The sequence below is a fragment of the Trachinotus anak genome, unplaced genomic scaffold, assembly GCF_046630095.1.
Source record: "Trachinotus anak isolate AG129_WGS33_773 ecotype Australia unplaced genomic scaffold, CSIRO_AGI_Tana_v1 ptg000023l, whole genome shotgun sequence".
Taxonomy (NCBI): Eukaryota; Metazoa; Chordata; class Actinopteri; order Carangiformes; family Carangidae; genus Trachinotus; species Trachinotus anak.
Window position 1 is genome coordinate 3,478,382 of NW_027273874.1, and position 9,985 is coordinate 3,488,366.

The 9,985-nt window shown below is 41.6% G+C and overlaps 2 protein-coding genes and 1 non-coding gene across 4 annotated transcripts; 2 read left to right on the plus strand and 1 right to left on the minus strand.

Moving 5' to 3' along the window:
- The first annotated feature begins 834 nt into the window (after positions 1 to 834).
- On the plus strand, positions 835 to 5,306 carry tex261 (testis expressed 261). Its single transcript, XM_071459375.1, has 6 exons — positions 835 to 1,049; positions 2,536 to 2,615; positions 2,727 to 2,880; positions 3,102 to 3,169; positions 3,334 to 3,436; positions 4,046 to 5,306. Exons 1-6 carry the CDS (start codon positions 980 to 982, stop codon positions 4,159 to 4,161), a joined length of 591 nt encoding a protein of 196 aa, XP_071315476.1. The 5' UTR covers positions 835 to 979; the 3' UTR covers positions 4,162 to 5,306.
- On the plus strand, positions 3,764 to 3,836 carry trnak-cuu (transfer RNA lysine (anticodon CUU)). Its single transcript has one exon. It is a non-coding gene; the product is annotated as a tRNA-Lys (tRNA).
- A 100-nt stretch (positions 5,307 to 5,406) lies between the features above and the next one.
- Positions 5,407 to 9,429, minus strand: ankrd53 (ankyrin repeat domain 53). Of its 2 annotated transcripts, XM_071459373.1 has the most exons (6): positions 9,342 to 9,429; positions 8,950 to 9,100; positions 7,684 to 7,883; positions 7,227 to 7,391; positions 6,991 to 7,111; positions 5,407 to 6,819 (listed from the first exon to the last, which is right to left on the minus strand). In XM_071459373.1, exons 1-6 carry the CDS (start codon positions 9,392 to 9,394, stop codon positions 6,250 to 6,252), a joined length of 1,260 nt encoding a protein of 419 aa, XP_071315474.1. In that variant the 5' UTR covers positions 9,395 to 9,429; the 3' UTR covers positions 5,407 to 6,249. The 2 variants fall into 2 exon arrangements, with proteins under 2 accessions (XP_071315474.1, XP_071315475.1); XM_071459374.1 differs by lacking the exons at positions 8,950 to 9,100; positions 9,342 to 9,429 and adding an exon at positions 8,214 to 8,314.
- Between the last annotated feature and the right edge of the window lie 556 nt (positions 9,430 to 9,985).

Consider the following 9,985-nt stretch of genomic DNA (forward strand, 5'->3'; position numbering starts at 1 on the left):
AAAATTATAGCTTTTTCCTTTCTATAAACTTTACTCTGACCCTTTGTAGACCATTAGAAGAGAAATCAATACAGTTTTAATAGAAGGACAACCATGGTCTGAGTGAACAGCATCATCATGTGACACTGACCTTAAAGCACCAAATATCACACCTTTTACATATTGCTTGAATGAGGTACTGTGAGAGGGTGGTGTCTTTTTCTCCTTTAGAAAATCAGGTCCTGTGTTTTCCACATGAGTGAGTTTCCCAGAAAATTCACCTTAGATAGCCCATGTTTACTAAAGGTACAAATCCTGAGACAAATGTAACTGAGCCAAAGCCCCAGAAGAGAAACCGGGTATGTTTGTAAATGAAGACAGAGATGTGGACTTCTTGTGTTTAGAATGAATGGTGTGGACACAAATAGCCCCTACTTTGTCCCACATGTTTTTTCACTTGCCATACAAACCTTTGCAGACTCCAACAATGCAAAAGTGCATCTCTCCACCTGGAAAATAAAAAAAGAGGAACTTGGGTTGACTTTTTGTCCCGCCATGATCTCCATGAAAAAAGAAAAGAAAGAAGTCGCAGTGTAACAGAGGAAATTTTGACTTTGTATCTCAAATTTTTACTCAGAAAGTCAAAGAAGTTTGACTTATCATGCATTTTCTTATTTTTATCCTAACATTATTCTTATTTTGTGGCAGAAATGGGCCTCCATACTCACAGTGAATTTCATAAATGAAGTGAATATGATGTCTTGTGTTTCTCAGGGATCATGTCAGACTACTGCACTTCTCCTCCAACCACTACTGGCGCTACAACCACAACACACCTGTCCTTGCTGAGGACGAAGCCCTTCTTCTGTGCTTTCTTCGGCCTGCACTGAAAACACAGGGGGAGGAACTTTGACCAGCGCTAGTTAGCATTCAGCTAGCTGGGGGTTTTTTTTTCCTGTATTATTTTCATATTTTTGTGTGTTGTTTCATATGCAGAGAGATGTGGTTTATTTATTTACTGAGCTGGCTGTCGTTGGTTGTCCAGATATCCTTCGTCACTCTAGCAATAGGTAAGTGCATGCTAACAATGCTAACAATGCTAACGGACTTACGTACTAGTTGCTGGCTAATGCTAGCGAACCAGTCGGTGAAGTTGCACCAATAAACCTTGTTAGGGCTCCGTTTAATAATGCGACTTTAGCACAGAACAGTGTGTTAAAATAACACACAAATAAAAATACTAATTTTACCAACAAAAAATAAATAAATAAAGAACTTATGTGTGTTATTTCACCGAAATGCTGACACTTGCTTGCTGAGCCAGCTAGCTTTCTATTATAGCAAGAAAATATGTTATTTATTTTTCAAATATGATAACGACACATTTTAAATTTATAGACATTTTAGTGAAAATACAACCGTTTATTATTGTTATGTTTTACAGTTTAATTTCTAAATTATTGTCTTTGAAAACGGCAAACACTTCTGCATATAGCTTAATGTTTGCTAATAGCAGTTAGCATTTAACGTCATGTTTAACTCTCTTCAGGCTCTCCAGGTTTTATTTATACAAACTAATCAATCGGGTGATGCTTCAGTAAATAATGTGATCATAATATCTGAAACGGTAAAGACTAACTAAAGGAGCATCCATCTGTAGTGTGTAGTGGGAAGGTTAGCATGTCAGCTTCAAGTCTGACTAACTTTAGCCTGCGAGTATTTTCGTTTGTTGACATTAGATAATGCAGCAGGTTAGGTGACAAGCTGTCCATCTAAGACGTGGCCAAAAGTATATTTGATTTGCTCCAAAGCCCATAGGAAGGAAACTCGGCGGGGAGCCCGTCTGTCCACGTATCACCTGCTGCAGCTGTCAGGTGTGGCTCCTGGCTGTCAGACTATTAGTGTAACTAAATCACACTGTCAAACTTGTTAGGCCTCCTTCTGTGTATTTTTCTGCATTAGCATAGACAAGAGACTGGATATGTTTGTAGCTTTTTTGTCAAATGGGTTTATTAATGGATGAAAATACTTACCAATGCTATATCGATCTATATATAATCCACTAATAAGGACAACCTTTAGGTTTTGGGTACTTTATCTTTTTACCTTCAGTGTCTCTAGCATTCATTGCAAAGACCTTACCAGTGGATTGCCCAATCACACACCATCCAGAGAAAGACTACAAAGCATCTGTTTTACCACCAGATCATTAACATTTCCTGCCGTACACGTGGCATCTTAAAGAGAGAGAAACTGGATTATTGCTGACCAGAAAGAGTCACCAAAATCCAAAGAGGTTTTTCACAACCTCGCAACTTCTGTTCAAGGCTTATAACAGCTCTGTAAAGCATTAGGGAATATTAGATAAGTGCATTAAATAATAGTGGATTTAGGTCAAGAGGGGACTTGAATAAATACATTTACCAGCCTCAGTGAATATATTTAGTAAGTATGTTTCTCCTAGGCTTTGTGTTGATATCAATGCATGCCACTAACCTGCTTTTTTTGTTGTTTTCCTGGTTCCTGACTTATCACCTCATCTTTGTCTTCACCCAGCTGCTGGCCTGTACTACTTGGCAGAACTAATAGAAGAATACACAGTAGCCACCAGTCGAATAATAAAGTACATGATACTGGTGAGTAGGTTTTGCTCTCAAGAATATACTGTAGAAACTGCATATACTGGGCTAATGATTGAGTGCTGTTCAGCCACACTGCTGTTTGACTTTACTTGTGAATGTGTCCAGTTCTCGACAGGCGTCCTGGCAGGTCTCTATATTTTTGAGGGCTTCCCAATGTTGATGGTGGGAGTTGGCCTCTTCACCAACCTGGTGTACTTCGGCCTCTTGCAGACGTTCCCCTACATACTGCTGAGCTCCCCCAACTTCATCCTCTCCTGCGGTCAGTATGACAGACACTGGCTTTGAATTCTTTACCTGTTTATTTCTTAAAACAGAGCAACTACAAACAGCATCAACTAAAAAATGAACAGTAAAGACAGATGGTCTCTGGTATTTATGTGCAAGTTGAGTCGAAGCACATCATATGTCAATGACATGTACAGGTTAATCTTTGTTTTGTGTTTTACTCTTTCCACTGTTTCCTTTGTTTTCTCTCTGCAGTGTTGGTGGTGGTGAACCATTACATGGCCTTCCAGTACTTTGCACAGGAGTATTATCCATTCTCAGAGGTAAGTGTCTGGAGTGGGTAGCATTTGTACATCTCAGATTTATGATACATATACAGTACTCAAATAAATCTCATCAAGCTGTTTTTATGAATGGGGAATTTATGTTCTATTATTGCATTTCCTTCGGTAAAAATCATATTCCACTTTTTCCTGGTTGGCGTCAGGTGCTGGCCTACTTCACCATCTGCCTGTGGGTGATCCCCTTCGCCTTCTTTGTGTCACTGTCAGCGGGGGAGAATGTGCTGCCGTCCACTATACAACAAGGAGGTGAGATTCTTTTGAGGGGAAATAGACACAGAATTTTTCTCCAGTTTGTTTTTGATATGAGAACTGGCAGCAGTTAAACCTCTGCATAGCCTGTGTTCAATGAAAAGTCTCTTCTCAGCAAATTGTGTTCACTCTGATTTGTTATTAAAATAATAGTATTTGTAAAGTTTGTTAACCTGTTGCTTTTGCTGTATGAAATTGTTGGAATTTTTTGTTTTATTGGTTTTTGGTGGAGTGACAAAATTCTTAGATCCCATACACTTTGCCAAAAGTAGACAGTACTAGTAAGAACCCTGTGTATATCAGGTACCAGAAAGGCTAATATTAGCCCGGCTAGCTCAGTCGGTAGAGCATGAGACTCTTAATCTCAGGGTCGTGGGTTCGAGCCCCACGTTGGGCGTTACCTTTTCTTGGCGTCCCTGTGTGAGTCAGTTCAGTTCATATTTATCTTTAAATTACCACCAACAACTTTTCAAACCACAAACCACTCTCCTACCTTCTAGGAGTCAGTACCGTATAGAAATCTGCTGCAGTGATGTACAGGATAAGTGGGTATGGATGATTGATGGATGGTTTAATTAATCACTATTGCCCTTTTTTCCTTTTTAGATGATGTGGTGTCTAATTACTTCACCAAGGGCAAGAGGGGGAAGAGATCAGGGATTCTCCTAGTGTTCTCTTTCCTCAAGGAGGCAGTGCTGCCTAGCCGACAGAAAATGTATTGAGGAGCTCGGACTCGGGGTGCAGGTTCAGGGGATGGGGGTGTGTATGTGTGTGTGTGTGTGTGTGTGTGTGAGTGTATGAGTGTATGTGTGTGTGTGTGTGTGTGTGTGTGTTGAGATTAAGGGGAAGCAGGAAGGACTTTGGAAATTTGTTTCTGGATGGGACTAAAACGAAGCAGTGGCCAAAAGGGGAAGGAGAGCACAGAAAGAGGACGGACCAATGAAGAGAACAGAGCTTCCTGCTGGATGAGATGTCAAGTTTACACAGGCCATGTTTGTCTGTCGTCTGTCTGTCTGTCTGTCTGTACTGACTGCCAACAACATCTACTAGAGACCTCACTGATTTGTGTGTTGTAGGTCTCACACTTCATCTGAGTCAGTACACAAAGTAGCATTGAAGACAGAGTAGGAGATAAAATATGACTGCTAAAAACGTATGTCTCCTCAGATGAAGAAGTTGGGTTGGAGCTGAATGAGACAGCTCAAAAGGTACTTTCTGGCTTAATCCTGAAATCCAGGCTTGGTTTTCTTGTGTGAAAATGATCCTAGATAAAAGTTGCAATCCAGCTGCAGGAATAAAGTCGCCAAGCACTTAAGATACTTAAACTGAGATGGGGCAGTCTGTAGTTAAGTTGTAAAGAATCAGCTTCTGATCTATGCAGACATTGTTTTCCAATTACAAGGTGTGGCATGATATTAACATGCCCTGTCGCATCACATTGATGAAAAGGGGTTAAATAAAGGCACCTGTGAAGGATTACTTTTCACCCTTAAATTGGTGAGCTACAAGAGATCTCTCACTCTGGACGATTGACATTTGGCCGCAAAAACAATGATCTAGCTGAGATATTTTTGTTTTCGTGCATCTTACACATTCATTAATCACCAGTGTGGTAGTCTGCAACCTGGACATCTTTTTTTCAACGGTTTTTAAGAATAACAAACTGATTTTTGTACATTCATCTACAAAGACAAATGAAAACACTTCTGAAGATCAAACCTTTGCAAGGACTCTTGTAACCTTACAGGACAAAAGCTGCTCACAATGGTTTGATGAAAGGCAGAAATTCTTTCTACCAATTACTGAGTGCGATTCATTGTAGGCTGGTATGCACACAACTGTGTAATAAAACATTTTGTTGAAGTAACTTGCAGATTAAATGATTCTTTTCAAAGCTGGTGTTCAAGGAAATAAAGGCAACATTAGAGGTACTGATCCATCATTTCCAATCAAACTGGGTCAATTCACTCAGTCCTGAATGAAGTTTTATTTGCAATACAAAAGATTTTCCAACTGTTGTCATACCTTGAACTCCACTCCAACAAAAGTGTGTATGTGTGTGTGTGTATATGTATGTATGTGTGTGCGCGCCAGACTGTCTAGATGAATTGTATTATGTTATTCTAGTCCCATGTGGTCTGGTAACAGTGGGTGCACCAGGTTGAGGCAAGTGTGCACTTTGACCCCCACTGAGGTGTGAAGTGCTTCATGAAGTAAAGGAACAAGACAAAACCATGACACGCACACACACACGGACGCACACACAGAAATGCGCACCCACCTTTAGTTGACAGGCCACAGCTTGCAGTTACACTCACATGCTGTTGACAAGCCCTCACCTGGATTCCAAGTCAGTTCCCTGGGGGGGGATCAGTGAAAGTGCAGGGATACATCTGTGACAGGTGACCCAGTTCACTGAGGTTTTCTCACCTTTCGCTCACCCCTCTGTTCACCCCGCTTTTGGAGCTGCACCGTATGGGGTGTGTGACATTTTTAATTTTGTCACTTTAAGATGAAAATATGGAGGGGGGGGGGGGGTATTTTATGAGGACAGGTCTGCTTTTATACCTGTTAATAGTTTAGATGTGAGATAATACAGAGGACATTTCCAGACCTCTGTGTGATACATGTTTTCCTAACATGAAATCCTCTAATTTTAAAACATAAATGTTAATTTCTGTGTTATTTCATATAAAATCTGTGAAAAATATATGAAATATTTTAAGACCAGATGAGGTGACGATGATGTTTTAATTTACAAAAGACAACCAATTCTGCATCTGGTTGGAACTCTTCTAGTACAGAGATGCTCAGTAGTGTCCAGGCTCCAGCACCTCAGCCAGGTGCATGGCCACCTCTGTCCAGGGGGAGGTGCTCCGCCCCTGGGGGCATCCTCGCTGCTGGACCTCCACAATGTCCTGTGGCTCGAAGTGCCGAGGGGAGACGATCCTGGAAGGGAAGGCTCTGGGGAACAACACCCTCTTAAGGATGTCCAGAGGCAGGTGAGGGGCGGCACGAGGCGTGCTGTCCCACTTTGTGGTGTACTGAGGCTGCCTGCTCCTGCTGTCCCTCCACACTGTGACAATGTCCCGGAGGTCTGGCACAGTGGGGGGTTTCTCTGGCTGGAGGCCCATGTAGATGGTCCAGGGCTTGGAGGCTGAGGCCCTGGGTGGCTTTGAGGAGGTGATCGCCTGATCTTCTGGGGGGGCTTTTGGATGGTGCTTACTCAGGCCCTTGGGAAGTTTCAGATTAGAGCTGTTCTGATCTGATAGGAGGCATTGTGTATGGTACTGGCTCACCAAGATTTTAGGGGAGAAATCCCTTAGGTGGGGAAAACCTTTCTTGTTTGCCCACTCTGCTATCTTCTCATCTGTAAGTGTCTGAAATCACACAGGAGGAGAGTGTGTTTACATGTACAGTAGAATATAACAGAACATAACAGAACTGAAAATACTGAGTGATGTTGAACTGACAAGAAATAAAATACTGAATTCAGATATTTATGTGTTACCCTGGAGTTTTGGATTAATTGATTTCCACAACACACTAACCCTTCTTTTCAGATTATTCAACTTGACCATGTCCACAAGATCACTGTATAAAGCTTGAACTAGTTTCCTCTCCTCCATTTCCTTCTTCTTTTGTGCCTTCCACATGCAGCTTTTCAGATACCTACACACACACAAACGCACAACGGATGTGTGTTAAAAAATGAGAAATTTTTAACTTCACTGAAACCTTTTAATTTAACTTAGATTTTTGGGTGAATCGTTCCTTAGCTTGTTACCTTGCTATCTCTCTGCGACACCAGATGCGGGCGAAATCCAGAGGTGTGTGTCCCATGCTGTCCTGGGCCAGCACATCTGCACCAGCTTGCACGAGGATCTTTGTGCAGTCCAGGAGGCCTTCAGAGGCGGCCAGGTGCAGCGGCGTCTGCCCTGAGTCAGTGGTACTGGTAATAATTATTAAAAAATTAAACACAAGAATCATCATATTTGTGTTTATTCATCAAAATCATTGTTATCATCATATTCATCATCATCATTATCATCATCATTATCTTCTTGCAGTAGCTACAAACTTCCACTAATTTCTCATTTTAATCATAATTTCACTTGTAGTGAACAGTGTAAATTATTTAATCTTTCTATTCCCAGCTTCCCTCTTTCTGTTCTTAGTTTGGATGTTTGAGATGCATTTTACTAAGGCGACAGCTGAGGAATATTTCAAAATAAGGCTCCTACACATTAACGTCGGTGCCGTTCTCCAGCAGGTATCTGAGACAGGCGGAGGTGTTGGGTGAGCTTCGGGAGGACATGACCATGTGAATGGGCCGGCGACCCTGAGGATCGCTGCTGTTGATCCACCCAGACGTGGACTCCGCCAGGAGCTGAATAGCAGCGAGCTGGCCGTAAAGGCAGGCCATGTGGAGCGGCGACAGACCCTGGAGGATGAAACACGCAGAGAAGCAGAAAGTGTACTCACAATATTGTTTTCTGCTATAATTTAGCCAACTTCTACAACCTCAACCTACACGAGTTCATATTGGGTCAAACTGCCCTTCAGCAAAGGGGTGAGTGAGAGGGCAGCAACACCCAACAGGCCTTTTTCACAGGAAACATTTTGACATGTCATAGCAGGAAAAGCACAGGTGTAACTGAAAATAGTAACAGTTACTGCATTTCATTCAGGTTTACATGGCTCCACAGTTTATGTATGTTCTCCCCCTGTGGTGGCTAAATGGATCATAGCTAGCATTAGTGTTATTACTTACACCTGTGCCCTGAAAGGTGTTTAGTTTGGAAGCGTTTCCTCCAGCCAATCAGCTCCACCTGGTGAAGGTGTGCTAACCAATGAGCTGAGCTGCTGTGGTGTTTGAAAAGAAGACATGGAAGGTAACTGAATTAACTTAGTCGTTGTTAAAAAGGTAGTGAGCCATCATTAATGTTAGTATTCTACCTGTGCATTTTGCAGCATGACAAAGTCAAAATGTGTGCTGTGATAAAGGCTATTTGCATTTGCATGGTGTTTATCACATTTTTAAATAGTAAGACTACAATATCAGGCCAGTCTTAGTCCACCCGCAACAGTAAGGTGCCATTCAAACCTGCAGGATGACATAGCAATAACTTCGCAAGGCAAATTTTTACCTTTTTAATGCAAAGTAATGGTTTTGGTCCGCAGTGGCCTACTTTGCCCCATTGCTTTATTCCACCTCAACTCTTTATACAACATGGGTGGTGCTGTGCAAATCCCCCATCAGGGAGGCATCTGATCCCAAATTCATTGTTGTATGTGTCAACGCATCCAAACATTCAACCAGAACCATAAAGGACCATCTCCAGAGACAGGAAGAACAAGGAGACATGCAGACATCCGAAATGGTAAGTGATGCTTGGAGCAGCCTCTCTTGCCAAGTAGTTAGCTACTGCATGAAGTTAAATGATAAATGTAAATTAGCTATTCATGGCACTATTTTTTTTTTTTTTTTTTTTTTAAAGTGTCCTCACCTTAGTTTCAGTGCAGAAAGGTCCTGCAGGGTACTGTATATCTTTCACCGTGAGCCCCTGTCTGTTCACCCCGACATCCCTCTTCTCCGGGCCCCCTCCAGCCACGGCAGGGAGCGTCAGCCCGCCTGCCCGGGCTCCGTGGGACGGTTTCCTGCGAGATATAATCATGTAGAAACTGATTGTAAATACTAGGCTATTGAATCCACAAGTGTTAGCATGTAAAATGTAACGCTAAAGGTTTACTTAGCCTGTTGCTAGCTAGTAGTGATTTTTCGGCGAACGGTTAAAAAAAAAAAAAAGCTCATAAAAAAAAAGCAAGTTCAAAGCAGCTGATGTATTAAAGTTTACATACAAATAACCTACAGGCTTGAACTAGTATTAAAGTTATTTACCAGTTTTTACATCTCCCACGTCTCCGTTTTCCGGTTTTGTTGACGGGTTCCATTGTTGCTATGGAAACATGGCCCCGCCCCCCCACACCCCCTCAATGGCGGAAAAAGTAAAATAAAAAATACCATTAAGTAAAAAATCGTGCTTAAATCTAAGTCTTCAAAATTTTATTTTACTAAAAGCACAAGTGTATTGACAAATAATAACGTATTAAAGTAAAAGTGTGTGTTCTGCAAGTGATGGTGATATAGTTTACTATTATTAATGCATCATACTGATGCATTAATGTGAATAATGTTTATAATTCTGATCAGATAGTGCTGGTATTATGGTACAAGATTTATTATATATGATTTTGTTGTATTAGCTGTTTTGCCATTGCAGTATCTGAAGTTCCATATGGCATTTGACTTCCTGGGTTTGGTATGTTTAGCTAGGGGTCCCCAGGTCAAAAGGTCTAGGTGCCTAACCAGGTGTTTCGTTGTGTGTCGCATTTAACTACAGTGGCGCCTCAGATGATTTCTACGACGCCAACTCCTTTGAAGACTGTGATCAGAGCTAAGTTAGGAAGAGCGGCTCACCTTCCCTGTCGATGTGGAGGATGGAAAGTTGGTGGTAACAATCCTCCTAAGTGGGAAAATAGTTG

What these genes read in the sequence shown, in the direction of transcription:
- tex261 (XM_071459375.1), top strand. Translation starts at nt 980, where the DNA reads ATGTGGTTTATTTATTTACTGAGCTGGCTGTCGTTGGTTGTCCAGATA. An exon ending in CTTCGTCACTCTAGCAATAG is followed by an intron (nt 1,050 to 2,535) that starts GTAAGTGCATGC and finishes GTCTTCACCCAG; the next exon opens with CTGCTGGCCTGTACTACTTG. An exon ending in TAATAAAGTACATGATACTG is followed by an intron (nt 2,616 to 2,726) that starts GTGAGTAGGTTT and finishes GAATGTGTCCAG; the next exon opens with TTCTCGACAGGCGTCCTGGC.
- ankrd53 (XM_071459373.1), bottom strand. Translation starts at nt 9,394, where the DNA reads ATGGAACCCGTCAACAAAACCGGAAAACGGAGACGTGGGAGATGTAAA. An exon ending in CGTGGGAGATGTAAAAACTG is followed by an intron (nt 9,101 to 9,341) that starts GTAAATAACTTT and finishes TATATCTCGCAG; the next exon opens with GAAACCGTCCCACGGAGCCC. An exon ending in AACGGCACCGACGTTAATGT is followed by an intron (nt 7,392 to 7,683) that starts GTAGGAGCCTTA and finishes AATTATTACCAG; the next exon opens with TACCACTGACTCAGGGCAGA.